At 37.3% G+C, this 20,665-nt stretch overlaps 1 protein-coding gene across 1 annotated transcript in view; it reads right to left on the reverse strand.

The window, feature by feature from the left end:
- Positions 1 to 12,352: 12,352 nt before the first annotated feature.
- Positions 12,353 to 20,665, reverse strand: part of TCAIM (T cell activation inhibitor, mitochondrial) — a 56,661-nt gene continuing 48,348 nt past the window's right edge. The window contains exon 12 of the mRNA XM_087917763.1: positions 12,353 to 13,346. Coding sequence (XP_087773889.1) covers positions 13,276 to 13,346 — 71 coding nt within the window. The 3' untranslated portion in view covers positions 12,353 to 13,275. The remainder of the gene's footprint in view (positions 13,347 to 20,665) is intronic.

Genomic DNA, 20,665 nt, shown 5'->3' on the forward strand with positions numbered 1-20,665 from the left:
AGCCAGAGGCAGAAAAGTGAGTAGGTTGAGAAAAGTTCACCATTCTGATTAAACCACATAAAAGAAAGAAGAAAGCATTTCCTTCAGTCTTTTGCTCTTTCAGTAAACTCTTGCATATCAAGGGCTCCCTGATTAGTTAATCAGTATTAACTAAATATACCACACTGATTGGTTAAATCTCTTGTTTATTTTTTCCTTTTCATCTTAGATGTAAAGAACTGAAAGAAAGAAATATTGGGAGTTGATTGACACCCCCCCATGAACAATATATGAGCATAGAAAACAAAACAAAACAGTAGAATTTTGAAACTCAGCCATTTGATTAGAACAGTATTCACCACCGGTATTGGTTGATGAAGTCCTATTTCAGCATATTTGGAAGACAAAGATTAAAACTTGACCTCAATATTAGATCAGAAAGTCTGTGATTCCTGCTCACCTCTTAATCCTTCTTTGTCTCTTTGGGTTGTGATTTTATAGCCTACCTCTCAGGATTGTTCTGAAATCATTGGAGAGGAAAAGTTCTACTAGGATCTGTAGGTTCTAACACCACATTAACCAGGTGCTTTATCTCTTAGATTGCTGTTGTGGACTAAGCCCTGATGTTTAGAAACTAAATTCATGGCTGAATGCATTGTGAGGACACAGACTACTTTCTAGTACAAAGTATAGTAGAAAAACATAACTCAACGTGTGCACCACATTTGTATGTGTATTTGTATGCCTGCATTAAGGACTGTATGTATGTATGGAATTATATATACGTGGTTCAATATTTTACTGTAAGAAAGAACCATAAATATAGTGACTATATTTTCTTTGAAAAAAATACAAGACAATTATGAAATGTGGGCAAATCTGAAAAAGGTTCATAAAGATAAGAAAAATTGTACAAAAGCAAATTCAAGAATGATATCAAGGAAATAAATAATTAAACTATATAATTATAAAGGACAACTTTAGGAAATAAAGAACTATCCTTTATAACATGTTTCATTTGCATGATTGTGCATGCATTATCATGAGCCATAAATAAGCCTTTTGCCCATGTATGCGACCTCTTATGATGGAGTAAAGAGTAAAACCAGCTTCAGATTCAGCCAGTTTCCCATTCTGTCTGCAGCAGAAAAAGATGCTTACCAGTTTGTTTCAGATGTAGTGTATAAATTGGTAAATTGAGATGGGAAACTATGGCTAATTAGGGGTTTCCTGGGTTGCTTGCTTCAATCCCACCCCCACCCCCTAAGCAGGAATGAAGGGGCTGCACAGCAGGCCAAATATATGTGCATTAACTTAAGAATGACCCTCCAGCTATACTTTTTGAAAGCCTCTTTTTAAAGCTTAAATAAATGGAAGACAATCATCAGTGGCTCTTCTACAGGAAAGGTGCTTAAGCACAGGTCCTCATTATAGACTATAGTCACATTAAAAACAAACTCAATGAAAGGCTATACTTCAGCTTTTATTTAAAAAATGACAAGTAATGGTCATATCAAGTTCTAACTATGAACTGGGCCATCCCCTGTTGAAATGTTACATTTTAAGAGGCTCCACAATATTTGGTGCTGCTTTTTAGCACATGTAAGATGTGCATTCCCATTTTACAAGGCTGTCCAGCCTTTTTTTGTCAGTTGCTCCACAGCCAATCAGTATCTATATTTCAAATGAGTGTGGAATTAGGCTGAATTTATATTTGATAGGATTCACAAGTAAATACAAAGAATATTAAATGAATTCCTTAGAGCTAATGTGCATTTAATAAATCTCCCCCTTTGTTAAGAATTTGATTTTTCTTATTTTTAAAAAAAGGCTATATACATACATATATATATATATATATATATATATATATATACACACACACACACACACATACATACATACATACATATATATATATATATATATATATATATATATATATATATAGCGCATGCATATATATATATATATATATATATATATATATATATATCATGCATATATATATATATATATATATATTCTTAAGTTTTCAGCTGGTACTTACATGTATGGCATTCAGCTTTGTTCGGGTATTTTCCCACGTCATTGTAGTTGTGCTTTTAAAGTTGTAGCAACGTTTCGGCACAACTCATCTGCCATCATCAGGCTTCTGTATAGTGTTCATCTGTGAGTCAGGCTTTTACAGTGGTTTCAGATTTAAATTTGGGGCAGCCTATTGCTGTGCCACAATGTTTTTTTCTTCACCCTGATTGGTTGGGAGTCTTGGTCTGTGTTTATTGGTCTTGGAGTTTGCTGTGTTCTGCTTGATTGGTGTTTCTAATATCTTTTGTCTGTTTTTTGGCTCTTTTTGTATCTTGATTGGCTGGCAACATTGTGTTACTTTATTGGAGGCCTTTAGTGCAGCTTGGCTCCAGGTAAATGGACGGCTATCATTAGTTAGGAAGCTAGGTTTCATCTGGGTGCCTGGTTGGGGTGTGTTTGAGCTGGAGGTATCAGGGGGGATCTGTCTGTGCCCAGGTGTTTGCCTGGCTTGTGGGGTGGAGATTTTTTTGTTTGTGAGTACAGGCTTCCAAATGATTGACAATCTGGTGGACTCATCTCTTCTATTCATGCTTTCTGGTCTTTTTTCAATCTCTATGGCTTCTCTGATGATTCTGTGGCTGGGGTTTTTTATAGTGGCTAGGGTTTTGGTGCCATTGAAGTTGATGCTATGACCTGTGGCTTCCATGTGTTGGACTAGGAACAGCTATCCTGCCCTACATAAGAGGTACTACAGACAAAATTAGTAAGATACTACACAGACATCACATCAAGACTGCCTTCAAAACAGACAGAAAAATAGCAGCCATCCTTAGAAACTCCAAAGATAAAATTGACCTGGAAAACCAGGGCATATACGAAGTCCCCTGTGCATCATGCCTGGCCACATACATTGGACAGACCAATAGAAGAATAAGTACCCGCCTGGATGAACACAAAAATGCAGTCAAAAAGCTGGAACACACTTCCTCACTAGTCCACACCACAAGCCAGGCAAACACCTGGGCACAGACAGATCCCCCCTGATACCTCCAGCTCAAACACACCCCAACCAGGCACCCAGATGAAACCTAGCTTCCTAACTAATGATAGCCGTCCATTTACCCGGAGCCAAGCTGCACTAAAGGCCTCCAATAAAGTAACACAATGTTGCCAGCCAATCAAGATACAAAAAGAGCCAAAAAACAGACAGAAGATATTAGAAACACCAATCAAGCAGAACACAGCAAACTCCAAGACCAATAAACACAGACCAAGACTCCCAACCAATCAGGGTGAAGAAAAAACCATTCTGGCACAGCAATAGGCTGCCCCAAATTTAAATCTGAAACCACTATAAAAGCCTGACTCACCGATGAACACTATACAGAAGCCTGATGATGGCAGATGAGATTCTGCCTAAACGTTGCTACAACTTTAAAAGCACAACTACAATGATGTGGGAAAATACCCGAACAAAGCTGAATGCCATACATACATATATACATACATACACATGTTTCAACAGCTATTAATGCAGAATGTGGAAGAAACTCCTGCTGAATGTGGACCAACAAGCCAGATCCATTTTTTCCTTGATCCTTTCTATGAGCCATGCCTATGCTCATTTTATAGAAATTTGAATTAAGTGTCTGATCCCAGCTCAGTTCCAGGAACTTGGATTGGATTTTAGTCTAGGAACAATCACAAAATCATCTAGCTTCTTAAAACCTCTGCTCTGCATGTGCAAATCCCTTCTGCAACTGTGGGAGTTTGGAGCAGTACTTATACTGAGTCTGCTAGTAGCGCTGGCCCACCAGAATCTTCAAGCTAGTATCAGTTCCATCTAGAATTAATAAAATTAATATTTTGTGCAAAATGTCTAAAGGTATAAATGAATAACTATGGTTAAAAATAAGAAATTACATTCAGAGGAAATTTTTCTAAAGAGGCATATTCTAAAGTTATGCCAATTTTTACATATGAAGATATTTGTTATTATGTAATTTCTTACAGGGCACAGGGCACAACTAAAGTTCAGTGATTCACACCCAGTCACACCCAAATTATTTTAATCTTATACTCACAAAACAATATCATATTTTAGTATCTTACTGCCCATTATTATAATTATTTTTAACTGGACTTATCTCTAACTGGCATGAAGTTGCTTGCTTGTTTATTTATTTGCAACATCTACAGTTTATCACCTGCTAGTAAAAAATATTGTTATTAAAGAAGGTTTAAATTGAAATTCTAAACAGATGTTAACTCCAAGTAAACCCTGTTGAATTCAATGGGAGTTATTTCTGATGAGTCATCATAAGGAGCAAGCCGTTAATTGTTCTTTTTAAGTCCCTCTTGCTGATATATACAATAGCTCTGTTGGATTAGGCCAACCAAGGTTTATTGTTGTTTAGCATTTTATTTTTCACAGTAGCCAACAAGATGCTTTTGAGATACTCAGGAATAGGAGATGGAGACATAACTTTCACATTGTTTTTCTCTTGCAACTGGTATGCTAAAATTCAAATTGTAAATAGCTTGGGGCAGAAATTAATGATACCTGCATGCTTTGTAAAGTGCTATACAAGGATAATTAGCATTAGCTTGAGACATTTTGCTGCCTGAAGAGAAGTCTAAACGGTGCCTCTCCAGAGGGCTAATACTTTGTAAAACTTCCTGCATCACCCCTACACACTTGTTTTTCTGTTTTTCCTTGATCTCATTGAACAAGATTGCATTGTTGAATTAGTCCCAGCGTTGATATTGCTACCTAAATAAAACACACCAGTCTGATTCTGCATATACATACATACATACATACATACATACAATACATACATATACATTTTAAAATGTATCATAAATATCATTGGCTCTGATGGTTGATAGTGGTTGCTGCCAGCATCCTAGGTATCAACCTATCTTCTTAAAATGAATGTTGTTCCAAGTAGTGCAGTCTTTTGCAGCTCCATTGGCGCTACCTCAGGAAGCTGCAACTTCTTGATGTATTTTGCAAAATTCTTGGACATAGTACCAAGTGCCCCGATGACAATGCATATCACTGTTACATGTTTCATCCATAATCATGTAGTTTCAATGGCCAGGTTGTGATATTTTGGGATATATTTTTTTTGCAGTTCTTTTTCTTTGACTCTGGCATCTCCTAGTACAGCAATATAAATAAATTGTATATTTCGGTTTTTGACAGCTGTGATATCTGGCATGTTGTGTTCCAAATGACGATCCATCTGTATTCGAAAGTCCCACAAGATCTTCACCTTCTTATCTTCGACAACTTTTTCCACTTTGTGTTTCCATGAGTTTTTGAATATAAAGTGGAAAAAGTTGTCAAAAATAAGAAGGTGAAGATCTTGTGGGACTTGTGATTATGATTATTATCTTCAATTTGATTCAAAGTCTGGGACTGATAAAAGCTTAACAGATCTAAGAGCATACAGGCAGTTCCACGTATGGTGGTTCTTAGTAAAATCAGAAAATCCAGGTGTGATATGTTCAAATTTTCCATGTATCGAGGCAAACCAGACTCCTATTACAATTGCTACAACAATTGATTTCTTTGTCCACAATCGCTCATTTTCAACTAGCAGATCATGATATTTCATTATTTTTTTCTAGTTCTTTCTCTTCAATTTACCTGGTATTGCAATAGCAATGAACCAGACTTTTTTCTTTTCCACAATAGTGATGTCAGGCATGTTATGGGCCAGATGTCTGTCTATTTGGATTAGAAAATCTCATAAGAGTTTGACTTGTTCATTTTCAAATTTGGTGTTTCCAGAAATTTTTGCTGCATTTGAACCCAAACTTCTGGCAAAGCTTCCAGTGTATCATTTTGGCAACTCAATCATGACATCAGTTTGTGAGATTTTCTTACAGCCACTGATAAGGTGATCCACTGTTTCATCTTTCTCATTGCATAAGCAGCATTTGCTGTTGTTACTGACACATTGAATTTTTCATGGAATTGGTCTGCAGGACTTGTTCTTGGGTAGCCAAAATGAAGCTTCAGTTTCTTTCGTCAGCACCCATGATCTCAACCATCTCCATGTTAGCTTTATATCTTATCTTTCCTTCAATGTCCTTCAGGTATTGATTGTGCCTAGGCTTCTTTTTTCAGTTAGAAACTCAATGCTCAATTGTTTCCTTTTCTATATTTTGTTTTCAATCTCATTGTTTTCAAGATGTTTCCCTTGTTCACCTCTTTCAGCAGAAGCTTTTATGCTTTTTAATGTAGTCATTTAAGCCATGTTTTTCTTATTCCAGTTTGTTTCACCTGTAAGAGTCCTTTGCCACCCTGAGTTCTCGGCAAGTACAATTGATCAATATCATTTTTTGGGTGCAAAGCATTAGTTTTCTTGTCTTTTAATCCAAGTTATCAAGTTCTAGCTGAGTCCAATCAATTATTTCAGCTGAGGATCATATTACAGGCACTGCCCAGGTGTTAATTGCCTTTATATTTCTTCCACTTAGCTTTGATCTAAAGATTTTCCAGACTTTGTCAGAGTTTGCAGCAATCCAACCAGCACACAAGTAAATAATTCAGCAGGATTCATTATATACAATAATATAAAACATGATGCATATATACAATACCCAGGCAGCTCTTGCAATGTGGTAGCAAGTACAAGAAGCAGAAGCCAGAACCACCAGAACTCAGGATCACAGAAGCTCTATTTTTATACATACCAATTACCCTAAACTACAGCCAGTCTTCAAGCTGTCTGACATGGCTCACAACAGGTGCTATTTCATAGTCACCAAACAGTTCCCATTGGCTGGCTTGTTGTTATGGCTATCCCAACTCATAATTTCTTATATACTGACACTCTTCCCTTTATGATGAATAGACATAAAACTGAATAACTTAATATTCTTCCCATGGTGCACTCCACCCAACAAGCCATTGGTCATTATATCTGCCAGATTGTCCTTTGAAGTATAGTGAAGCAAGTGAATTAATTTACATTTGATGGCTTCTCTGACATTACCATCCTTAATATCCACATGTTTGCTTCAATTTTTCAGTTCAACTCTGTCACCTGTTGCCATTTTTAATGCATTATCCTCACTGTTACAGCGTCATTTACCTTTATGCTTAAATCCTGTAACAGCTATATATACCAAAGTTCAGATAGAGCTATAAATTCTGCCTCCGCAATAGAAATGGTTTGAGTTGTTTGTTTTTTGGATTTCCAACCAATTAAAGCCCCTCCAAACAATACCTCAATCCCAGAATTGGACTTTCTGGTTTTTACATCATTGGCATAATCACTGTCAACATAACATTTCAATTTCAATTCTTCAGAGAGCTGTATTTGAAGATCCAAGTTCACAGTTCCCTTCAAATACCCAAGAATCCTTTTTATACCCATCCAATGCAATTGGGTTGGTGTACAGGTAAAACTCGAAAAATTAGAATATCATGCAAAAGTTCATTTATTTCAGTAATGCAACTTAAAAGGTGAAACAAATATATGAAATAGACTCATTACATGCAAAACAAGATAGTTCAAGCGGTGATTTGCAATAATTGTGATGGTTATGGCTTACAGCTCATGAAAACCCCAAATCCACAATCTCAGAAAATTAGAACATTACATGCAATCAATAAAACAAGGATTGTACATAGAAAAATATAGGACTTCTGAAAAGTATAAGCATGTGTATGTACTCAGTATTTGGTTTGGGCCCTTTTTGCAGCAATTACTGCCTCAATACAGCGTGGCATGGAAGCTATTAGCCTGTGGCACTGCTGAGGTGTTATGGAAGACCAGGATGCTTCAATAGTGGCCTCAACTCTTCTGCATTGTTCAGTCTCATGTCTCTCATCTTTCTCTTGGCAATGCCCCATAGATTCTCTATGGGGTTCTCTATGGGGTTCAGGTCAGGCAAGTTTGCTGGCCAATCAAGCACAGTAATCCCACGGTCATTGAACCAGGTTTTGGTGCTTTTGGCAGTGTGGGCAGGTGCCAAGTCCTGCTGGAAAATGAAGTCAGCATCCCCATAAAGTTCGTCTGTGGAAGGAAGCATGAAGTGCTCCAAAATCTCCTGGTCGATGGCTGTGTTGACCCTGGACTTAATGAAGCACAGTGGACCAACACCAGCAGATGACATGGCTCCCCAAATCAACACAGACTGTGGAAACTTCACACTGGACTTCAAGCATTCTTGCAGTGTGTGCCTCTCCATTCTTCCTCCAGACTCTGGGTCCTTGGTTTCCAAATGAGATGCAAAAGTTGCTCTCATCAGAAAAGAGGACTTTGGACCACTGAGCAAAAGACCAGTTCTGTTTTTCTTTAGCCCAGGTAAGACTCTACTGATGTTGTTTGTTGTTCAGGAGCGGCTTGACAAGAGGAATATGACATTTGAAGCCCATGTCCAGGATCCGTCTGTGTGTGTGGCTCTTGATGCACTGACTCCAGCCTCAGTCCACTCCTTGTGAAAGTCCCCAACACTTTTGAATGGCCTTTTCCTGACAATCCTCTCCAGGCTGTGGTCATCCCTGCTGCTTGGGCACCTTTTTCTTCCACACTTTTCCCTTCCACATAACTTTCTATTAATGTGCTTTGATACAGCACTTTGGGAGCATCCAACTTCTTTTGCAATTACCTTTTCAGGCTTTCCCTCCTTATGGAGGGTGTCAATGATGGTTTTCTGGACAACTGTCAGGTCAGCAGTCTTTCCCATGATTATGCTTCCTACTAAACCAGACTGAGAGGCCATTTAAAGGCTCAGGAACCCTTTGCAGGTGTTATGGCTTAATTAGTTGATTAGAGTGGGATACTTTGAGCCTAGAATATTGAACCTTTTCACAATATTCTAATTTTCTGAGATTGTGGATTTGGGGTTTTCATGAGCTGTAAGCCATAATCATCTCAATTATGACACATCACAGCTTGAACTATCTTGCTTTGCATGTAATGAGTCTATCTCATATATTAGGTTCACCTTTTAAGTTGCATTACTGAAATAAATGAACTTTTGCATGAGATTCTAATTTTTTGAGTTTCACTTGTAGCAGTAAAACAACTTAAGATGCTTAATGCACAAGCTGTGTCTGGTCTGGACCACTGTGACAAATATAACAAGCTCCCTATTACTGATTGATATATCTCTTGATTACAGGCTTCACTTTTGTCCTCACCCATACTTTTATGAAAATCTGTGCTCATAGGTATTGGAATAGAATTACAATCCTTCATGGTGTATCTCTCTAAGAGTTGTTCAATTTTTCTTTGACTGAGAACATAACCATCTTTCTCAGCTTTTTGTATCTCTACACAGAAATAATTTTGTATTTCACCCAAATCTTTTAATTCAAATTTTTTCTCTAACTGATTAGAAAATTCTTTTACCTGTGACACATCATTTGCAATGAAACAAAGATCATCCACAAATGCTAACAATTGACAATCCCCACCTTGTACTTTCCAATATATATGCAAACATCAGCCTTGCAACTCTTGAACCCAAGACCTTTCAGTGCTGTATCTAAACTAGATATTCCAATTCCTGGCTGACTGCTTCAGCCCATAAATGACCTTATTCGATTTATACACAGTGTTAGGCTTTTTACTTTCATACCCTAGTGCTTGAAGCATGTAAATTTTTTCCTCTAATTCTGCACTGAGGAATGCTGTGGTTATATCAAAATGCCAAATTTTATGGCCACATGCCACTGCCACTGCTAGTGCCAACCTTATGCTTTCACTCTTTACCATAGGTGCAAATATCTCATCATAGTGCACATTTTTTCTCTGTGAAAAATCTGGTGCCACTAATCTTGTTTTATATTGTACCTCATTGTTGGGTAGTACTTTCTTCTTGTATGCCTATTTACACCCTATGGCTTTGCAACCCTGTGACAAAGTCATAGATGTGAACACTTTATGTTCACCCATGAATTTCATTTCTTTGTACATAGCTTGTTTCCACTTCACTTGTTCAAATTTAGGTAGTGCCAATACTTCTTGATAGTTTCTTGGCTCATACCACATATTACACATCTTAACTTTACCAGCAGAATGGAAGGTGGAATCTCCTTGTTCCATCGTTCTGACCTGTGTGAATTGATTGCTCTTGTGTTTCAACACCTTCTGGCTTCATATCCGAGTCATCATCTTTTCCTGGCTCCTTTTCTAGTTCTTTTTCAGTTTCTCCTCCCTGAATGCTGACACTGTCACTGAGTTACTGTCACTAAGTGGATCACCATCACTAAGTGGATCATCCCAAAAATTGGCATCCAATTTTGCTCTGCAAAGCTAGCAGACCTGGAAATCACTATTCTTTTGCTCCCATCACTAAAGCGATAACTCTTTGAGCCAGGCTCATAGCCTGTAAACCTGAGCTTTCTAGCCTTTGGTTGAACTTTTATCCTGATTGCTTTTGGAATATGTACCCATGCATTGCTTCCAAACACCCTTAAATGTGCCAGAGATGGCTTTTTCCCATATAGCACTGCATACGGAGTATCATTAATTGAGGAACTCCACAGTCTACTGGTTAAATAATTAGCAATCAACATGACTTTACCACAATATGACCTGCTCAGACCAGAATCCTCCAGCAGTGAGCTGTTCATTATTTGTAAAACTCCATTTTGGAAAACTTGCGGACATGAATTCTGTTGTCAGTTTTCAGATGACATACCTGTTGTTTATATCTCCATTCCATGAAGCTTACCCCCATTGCTTAAATTTCTGTAGCACCTCTATTTTACTCTTTAGTAAATAGCAGAACCCAATCTGCTCTAGTCATCTACAATGACCAGTGCATACTTTGCTCCTCCCAAACTGTCTTGCATTGGCCCAACCAAATCTGCTCTAGAGCTCTTGTTGTCTGTCTTGTGCTACTTTTGCTTACTGGAAATACCTTGGACTTTGATGATTTACATACTGCACAGTCCAAATATGTGTTACACCCTTTTAAGTTTAACCCTTCTCCAAACTGTAGCATCTTTTGCAAAACTCTGAAGCTGATCAAACTTTCTATGCAAGAGATGAACACATGAATAATGTTGTGCCACATTTCCAAATGTTTGGGCACATTGAATCTTTTGTCCCTGCAACATATAAAGATTATCTTGTTTTATGCACTGTGCACATACACTTCCATTCTTTTTTATGAGACATTTTCCATTTACAAATTGTCTAGACTAGAAACACTCAGTAAATTATGCTCCATTTCAGGCACACATAATATGTTACTAAACTTTTCCTCCAGACATGGAATCAGCACACTGCCTTTTCCTGTGACTTAGCCTTCTGGCCATTTGCTAAGGCTTCTGCATCTCCTCCAGCTGGATCCATCCTGAAAAACAATTTAGAATTATTATCAATTGCTTGACACTGCACTCTGTATTAACCATTTGTCTCTGCTATTACAAGAGCTAACTTTTGCAACAGCAGCTCGTTCATCTGTTGATTTTCTTCCCTGAAAACAGTCTTTCTTCAAATGATTCTTACCACCACAGATGAAACACCGCTCTTCTTTTTCTTTCTCTTTCTTAGTATAAAATATTTGCTGGGCTCTCTGGTCTTTGCAGACATCCTGTCTATTGCTTTTCTCTCTCTGTTTCTTGGGCCCCCACCTCAGGAATTTCTCCTTTTCTTTTGGCTTTTTCTAAAATGGCATGTTTTCTTCAGAAAGCAAACAGGCTTTAAGGGCTTCCATTAGTAAGTCCTGTTCTGGTTTGCACTCAAAAACAGCTGAAATAATGTTCCACATTTCATCAACACCAACAGTACCTTCTGAGATTCAGGAATCTGCATTCCATGCTTTCCCAACTCAATAAATAAAGTCTGCATGTGCAATAAATGCTTTTCCACATTCTCTTGTGGTAGCAACTGGGCTCTGTATAAATGTTTTGATAATTAACAATATTGCATGCTGATGCATTCACATACACACTTCTCAATTTCAGTCAAACTTCCTTTGCAGTTTTTAAATCAATTACATTCAAGAATTGTTCACCTCCTAAACTTAAGATGATGTAGGCCAGTGCTTTATCATGCTGCCTTTGATCTGCTGATGCTAAAGCTGGCTGGTGGATTAATAACAATATCCCAGAGCTTTCAGCTTTCAGGAAGTATTCAAATTTTGCAGCCCAAGCAATATAATTCTTCTGTCCCAATCGAGGCCATGAACTCAACTGCCATCCTGCAAGCCTTCTCACCTTTGTTCCCTTCTTCTTTTAACACAGGCTGTCCTTCAGCTTAATTACAGTTCAGTCTTACTGTGTGCTTGGTGTGCTCTGGGCTCATAACCTGTCAGAGTTTGCAACAATCCAACCAGCACACAGTAAATAATTCAGCAGGATTCATTTATAGAAGAAACAGCTTTATGTACAATAATATAAAACAAAATGCATGTATACAATATCCATGCAGCTCTTGCTATATAGTAGCAAGTACAAGAAGCCGAAGCCAGAACCACCAGAACTCAGAATCACAGCTCTATATTTATACATACCAGTTACCCTAAGCCAGTCTCAAAGCTGTCTGACATGGCTCACAACAGGTGCTACTTCTTAGTCCCATTTCCCATTGGCTGGCTTGTTGTTATGGCTATCCTGGCTCATAATTTCTTATATACTGACAGACTCGCTTTATGTATTTTGTTGAAGTAGCTTCCTTGACCTGGTTGTGCAACAGATCAGAGGCTTTCAAGAATCCAAGTATTTGTACCCCTCTTCTGGTGTTATTGCTTTTATCAGCTCTTCATTATTAATTTGAATCAATCATCTTGAACATTTTTTCCTGCCTTAACAGCATTTGTACATTTGTCAATGCCAAATTGCATTTCAATGTCTCTGTTAAACTCCTCAGTGCTTTTTAGCAGTGAGCTCAATACTTTATTTTTTCAAAAAGTTTTAAATCATCCATGTAGAGCAAATGGGAATTTTTCAACCCTTTTAAGCAGTTCATAGCCAGTTTGCTTTGTTCAAAATGCTTGTTAGTGGTGCCATCAAAAGTAAAAATAACACAAGGTGATAATGAGTCACCTTGGAAGATTCCTTGTTGATTTCAACTTCCCCAAGTTCTTCTCGACAGACCATCAACTTAGTATGCCCTAGTTTCATTGAAGTCTTCAGGAATTTCTGGATGTTGCTGCTAATTCCAAAAAAGTCTAAGAATTTCTCAGTCCAGCTGTATAGAACAGAATCAAATGCTTTCTTATAATCAATCCAGGCCAAGAACCAATTTGTCTTTTCTTTCAGTTCTTCAAAACTAGTTTTATCAATTATCAGTTGGTCTTTGGTTCCTCTTGAATTTTTGCAGCACCCTTTCTGTTATAAGGGCAGCAAATCCTTGTTTCTAGATAATGCAAACCAAATAATAATAATAATAATAATAATAATAATAATAATAAAGATTGCTTATTACTTGTATTAATAGGTGGTTATATAAATGTACCCTCACCAGCATATTCTCACTGATAGCATCTGAAATAAACTGTTCTAAGGTCAAATAATGACTCATACATGATTTCTTCAGACAAATGCTATACTTGGATACTTGCATCATAATGTCTGCTGGCCACAGATGCCAACGATGATGATGATAATGATGGTGACATGGCTTCAGTGTTATCTATAGCTACAAAAGAGAAATTTTGTTGGACTTTCCCTGTTACACAAATTATGTACCTGTAGTAGTTGCAATTGGTTTATTGGTTGAATATTATCAAATTTCCATAGAGTTCTTATGAAAAATCAGTTGGTTACAGATTTGTTTATGCGGGGTCACAAGTTGTTATTTGCATAATTACAATTGAAGAAAGGAGAAATCACAGACACATAATCTATATGAGAATGTAATTTATCAGAACTGGGAGGAACATCTGGAAGCAATGTATAGCAGAAGACAGGATTCCTTCCTGCATCCTTAAGTAGATGAGGAAAATTATGCTTTATATTCAACTTATAATGATAAACTGGCCACTCAATTCAATGTTGCTGTAAGCAACAAAGCAATGGAAAATTGTGGCCAATGGTGCCATTTAGCTAGTCAAAGTTATTTTTAATTCAATATTCAACTCTTTTCTGCATTCCATCTGCAAAAGATAGTATAATAGCTTGTTGATTTTTTTGAGTGTGAAGACTGTTTGAAGGCTATTAAGTTGAAATCACTAGCATCAAGTGACTGACGGAAATTCAGGAAACTCTTCTGCTTTGAGACACTGAGAACATTTGACACCCCTTGAATGGACTTATCTGGGAAATGTATAATTTTGCTTCCTCATCCTTGCTTCCAATTATTACTTGTCATCACCTCATTTAATTGGATCCAAGCCTGTAGCTAAACATTATAGTCAAGGGATAGGTCTTGCAAGAAGGGTGCTAGCTTTGACCTATACAATATCTAATGATCCTTTGTTGCTGAGAAAGGAATGTAACCCTGTAACCCTACAACATTCATGGGTGACAAAGGACTATTATTCAGGGAACCACCGAAGTAGTGCAGGCATCTAGTTTAATGTTGCCTAGCAACTGCTAAAGGGAGTGGGGGCAGGGAAGATCTTGACAGGATCTTCTTTTCAGGATTTACAAAGACATAAAAAAACCTGGGATTCTCATTTTAACAATACAGTTCCATCTTACATGGTTAATAATTGGTGCTAACCCTTACCCTACACTACTCTCTTCATGAGTGAAAATGACATAATAAACTCTTTACAGAGAGAAATGTGTTTGGTGTATGTGAGGATGTGCAGGGTGGGGGTGGAAATAGAGGTTGTGCCCAGCAACAAGTGCAGTAGCCGCTTGCTTTTTTCTTAGGATGTAGGCAGGTCCAGACTTGCTACAATAATTCTAACGAACTCTTTTGTTAGCAGTCTCTTGGCTGTTCCATGCATATTTAAAGAACAAGGGGCCAACAGAATGCATGAAACTAGACCTATTGCTTAGAACTATTCTTTTAGGCCATTTAAAATCTCAAGAAACTATCCGTGCTTTAGTTATAATTAGTTAAAATCTTCAGGCTTTTCTATGTGTCCAGAAGCATCTGACAATTTCATATGGGAAGTGAAAGAGTGAATTTGTTTGGAATTATTACTTGAAAGTAGGTGCCTATTGATTTTGGTGAAATGTGGTTTTGGGCAAAGTGAATTCAAATGACAGGATTGAAAACATAATGGAATGCTGAATAGTCAAGAAGACTGGGAAGGCAGCTGTGAAATTAATAGTGTTCATGCTATTCCACAGTCTTTTAGGAACGCTATTGAGCTTGGAGGTGTCCTGGTCTCTTTATCTCATAAAATAGAATAAAATTCTTTTTTGGCCAAATGTGATTGGACACTCAAGGAATTTGTCTTCGGTATATATGCTCTCAGGGTACATACAGAAAAAATAAAATACATTCATCAAGAATCATAAGATACAACACTTAGTGATAGTCATAGGTTTCTAATAAGCAATCAAATCATACTAGGAAACAAATAAAACAATATAAATTGTAAAGGTACAAACAACACAGTCATAGTCATAAGTGGGAACAGATAAGTAATCTCATAGAAAGATTTCACATTCAGTTAAATTATTCCATTGCTTCTTTCCTGGGTCTCCATATTTCTGTATTGAAAGTTAAGCTCTGTTAAAGTTTTAGCAAACGGACTACTTTGTCTGAAAAAATCTTTGGAACTCTCTGTACTTGCCATTTTAGGGCAAATTTTCTAATATAGAATAATGCAGTAAATTATTTTTATGGGCAAAACAGCTGGGCTGCAAAATCCAGATGATCACTGTAGAAACAAGAGTTATTGAATACCCTTGTTGAAAGAGATCTTCAGGTTTTTGCCAGCCCAGGCCTGGGATGTAAGAAGCCTGATACTTAGATTTAAAGAGTCACAAAAAAACTTTATGAGAAATCTTGTTTAGAATATGGGGATCAAGAAACAATAAATTATTTGAATACAGTTTTCAAGTTTTTTTCAGTTACAAGGAATCTTTGTAAAAAGACAAAGATTGTATATAAAAAAAAGTCAGCATGGATCATTATGTTTTTAATTTTACCTAGTAACTCAGGACAGAAATATATGAAGCATGATCTAATTTCCTCCGTCTGATTTCTTAACAGATTGGATAATGGGAATTTATCAACAAAAATTAAAATCTTACTTTATTTCTTTTCTAAAATTGAATTATTAATAAGAATGAATAAGTATATCTATTCAAACCAATTAAGTACACCATTTAAGAAAAATTGCAAAAGTCACTTCAGAAACTACATAGTGATTAGATTGTTACATATGTATTTTTCTTTAGGCTGAAGACTTGATCCAAGTATTTCATACAATTAGGCCAGGCAGTATGTGTTCATACCACTAAACACCCACTTCTGTATCAAGGTTAAAGATCTGACAGACTTAAAACCATGGAAGAAGCCTGTTTTCAGGATCAAAGGACAACCAAGGATATAGGCACAAATCTGGATTTCATTGCATGACTTGAATGAAACATAACTGGATCAGAAACTGCTCTTATACTCTATCTCAGGAGTGTCAAATTTGATTTCATTGAAGGCCAGCATCAGGGCTGTTTGACCTTGGGGGCCCCGGGTGGGCATGGCCAGCATGAGCATGGCCAGCTCGACGTCACTCATGTCAGGGGTGCCTGGGTGGCCTGAGCGCTTTGCCAGTAAAAATGCCCTCCCAAGCTTCATTTTTGGCTGAGATGGCCTCCTACAACCCTCTGCTAGTGAAAATGGAGCTTGGGCAGTCCTTCCAAACTCCGTTTTTTGCTAGCAGAGGCAATATGGGTCAGTCCTTCACTGTTTCCAGGGCAACCCTATGGGCCAGATTTAAGCACCCCATGGGCCGGATCTGGCCCCCGGACTTTGAGTTTGACACCCCTGCTCTATCCTATTCAGGAGGATCAAGTGATTAGGTTGGGTGGGTAGAAATAAGTTCAGAACTTAACTATAATTCATGGAGAAGCTGTGATTAGCATTTCAATAACCCTTACATTAAAAAAAAATATAGACATATTCAGCAGTTCCTGATAATCTGGGGAAATAAATGAGGGGCTCCTTCTTTCCATATAGAAGTATACAATTTACAGAATTCAATGCAAAACATAAAATTCTTAAATAGGAGCAAAACAAATGTTCCTTTTCAAAGAGTCAACATATAACCTGATTTTAACTTTGATGCCAGAAGGAAAAAGCATTGCAATCTTAAAGAGGGTGCCTAATGTCTACTCAGATTAGATTTTGGACCCTGATCCTAGTACAGATTTACAAAACCACAAGTAGATTTCTCAGAGCAATATTGAAAATGCTAAGCATACTAGTTTGCATGTGAGGTAGTTGGCCCTTAAACTATCTTAAGCCATACACAGAAGTTAGGATAAAATCAAGAGCTGAAATTTAGTAAGTTCAGAGGTAAAACCATAGCATTTTATGTTTGTGGAGTGATTAAGATGGAATTTAATCATTGAGCCTTCACTCTTGTAACTACTTACATATAAAATGGTAACTATCAAGGATCTAAAGTCATACATACAAGCATCATTTTTTGTTTGCAATACTATTTCTGGCACTGACTGAATTCCACATCCAGCTCTGAAAGCAGCAATTGTGGCTCTTTTGATTGACTTTTAGGCCTAATCAAAGACACTCAATAATGCTAAATAAAACTATCCCTTAACTGGAATAATAAAAAAGGAGTCAAGAGCATCAAGTGAGAAGATGGGTGGGGAGAAAATCAGGAATTGACAATGATCATAATAATTAGCTCTAAGCATAGACCATGGAGATGGATTCAGCATCCACAAAAGGGCTATTGCTGCTGCTGCTGGAAGAGGCCCAGTTAAGGAAAAATGAGATTGGAGAGAAAAGCTGTGTTGGAATAGAGTTGATGTCATGACATTTGACCTTTCCATTCCTTTTCCTCTTTGAAACCTGATTATCTCTATTTTTAGGCACATGGATGGGGGAGGAGCAAGGAAGCAAGGGCAGCTGACCCTGGTATGCTAGGCTCACTCAAATTTTCTAACCCACTGTAACCCCATTGTTCACAGAGTACTGTGATCCAGGCTCCTTTAAATAAGCTCCAGCTGCTGCAGAACATATAGCCTCAGTTTAATGCCATAGGTTAGCTCCTTGAAGCCTGTCTTTATGGTAATCTTTTGCAGTTCAAAATAAAGGAATAAATAAGTCTTGTCAACATTTGATAGTTGTAGTGTTATGATCCTAAATTTGCCCTTTCCAATGACTCCTAAATAAATTCCTAAATTTTCTGCAGAAGACAAAGCTGTAAGAAAAAAAAAGGTCACATTAGGACAAATCTTTCACATAATGGAGATCAAGAGGTCCCTGACACATGAATATCTGAATGCTATTTTTGGATATATTTCCCAAGTAATAGATGTGGAAGTTAGACAAACAAAACAACTCTTTGGATATTTATTTTTATTATGATAGAATCATAGAAATTAGTTCTTTTTTCATTAAAAGTGAAGATAGCTGAAAAGCAAGACTAGTCATTTATTCAGATGGCTCCTACTACTCTTTAAGTATAGAATCATACCACTGGAAGGGACCTTGTAGGTCTTCTATCCACCTCTTGCTCAAGGCACGCATCCTGATAATATCCTGGATAATCTTTTCTTGAAGATGTTCAGTGATGTGCAATTCAGGGAGGCAAGTTATTCTGCACTGAATAATAGAACCTTCAGTCCTAAGGGAGGTTCAGCTGTGCTTAAAAGCAGAGATGAAGATCTAAAGGTTAGCTAGAAAGCAAGAAATCCAACCATTTCCTGCTTCCTAGCTAATCTAAATCTCCCAGCACAGCAGAACTGCTGATGGTTGGAAAAAGGAAAAATAGCAACTTAGCAGGCAAGTTTGCCAGGTATGGAGTGAGTAGCCAGGGAGGGTTCCCATGGGCCATGTGGGCGGCGCATTCTTGTGTGTCTGCGCAGCCTGGATTAATTGCTTTGGTGGGTGTTCTGAGGGTGAAATTTCTCCGCGGCCCACAAAAAATTTCTCATGGCCCACCAGTGGGCCGCAGCCCACTGGTTGGTGACTGCTGATCAAAATTGCCCTTCTCTGTATTCTTTTAAGGACCTGACCGTCATTTTTGCATCATGGATTCCAAATACGATCTTATTGGTGCAGTTAGAATGGTACTATCACTTCTTATAATCTTGATCATATTCTGCTGATGCAACCTAGGATTGCATTGACTTTTTTGGCAGCTGCATTTCACTGCTAGTTTATACATAAACAGTAGCCCATCAGGACACTTTGATTTATCTTACAACTACTATTATTGAGGCAGGGACTGCCTATTTTGTATCTGTACATTTGTTTTTTCTTACCTATGTGTAGGATCTTGCTTTTTTTCATCACTGAACTACGTCTTGTTAGATAGATATTTATATCTTCCTCTTGGAAATATCTACATGTCTCTCAGATCACAAGAGTATAAGACTCCACCATTAGAAAATTATCTGAACATATGACGTGGAACAGAAATTTGCCTATTTCATATCATACTTTTGCCATTGTCATGTGACAGTTGCTTGTGTCAATGTCACTTTTATATGTAAATGTAGGTCTATTACAGCTTACACATTTTTCAATTTGAACAGAAGTGCTCATTCATTTTTTAATGTGAAGGCACTACTATATTCTGCCATAAGTGCATCTGCTACTATTATGTTACTCAGAAAGAACTTATGGTAATCTATGTTGCCTAGGTCTGAATTACTATCATTATTGATTACTTAAATCTCCTGGGGAGGGAGATTCAGGCTGGACAATTTTGAGAGTTCAAGTCAAGAAATGTCTTAGTTGGAGAAAGATAGATTAGGAATATCAAGTTATTCAAAAGAGAAGACCCAGTATTGTAAGGTCTTATTTCAGGTAGGGCTAAAGTATAATGGCTACTAATCTTTTTATCATCTGTCTATCTATCCATCCATATCTACATCTCTCTCTCTCTCTCTCTCTTTCAAAGCCCTGGATGCTGCTACAGAATGCCACAAGCCTTCTAAGAGAAAGAGCTAGTTCTCCCCCTGTTGTGTACTCTGGATAGCGCCTGAGCAAACTACTTTGTATTAACAGTGTAGTCTCCTAGCTAATGCAACATCACAATAAATATAATCTATATCTATTATTTTTCTTTATTTATTTATGTCTCTTTCTTTCTTTCTCTTTTTCTTTCCTTTCTTCCTTTCCTCTCTCTCATCTATTCACTTATATATTAGTAAAATTTATATACCAGCCCATCTCAACCAAAGAGATTCTTGGTGGTATACAACAAAATGAAGAATTAAAACATTTTGTAAACCCTTTAAAACAATAAACAGATGAAACAAAATTATAAGATGGAAGATGTTCATATATAGATCAATCAGCATGCAGGCTCCCTATTGCTAGGGAATCCTTTTTGGAAAACAGGTTTGTTCACATTTGTGGAGTCTTGAAATTAAAATTTAAAATTAATATTTTGTTACCAATTGGAATTATTTCTGTTACAGGTAGGTCTTGGGTTACAACCATTCGTTCAGTGACTATTCGAAATTACAATGGTTCTGAATGAATGGTACTTATGACCAGTTCCTTGGAGTTACAGCTGTCACAATATCCCCATATGATTATTATTCTTGAGTTCTCTGCCAGTTTTTCACAAG

This window comes from Pseudonaja textilis, chromosome Z (assembly GCF_049901715.1).
Source record: "Pseudonaja textilis isolate UNSWEBS1 chromosome Z, rPseTex1.2, whole genome shotgun sequence".
NCBI classification, from domain to species: Eukaryota; Metazoa; Chordata; class Lepidosauria; order Squamata; family Elapidae; genus Pseudonaja; species Pseudonaja textilis.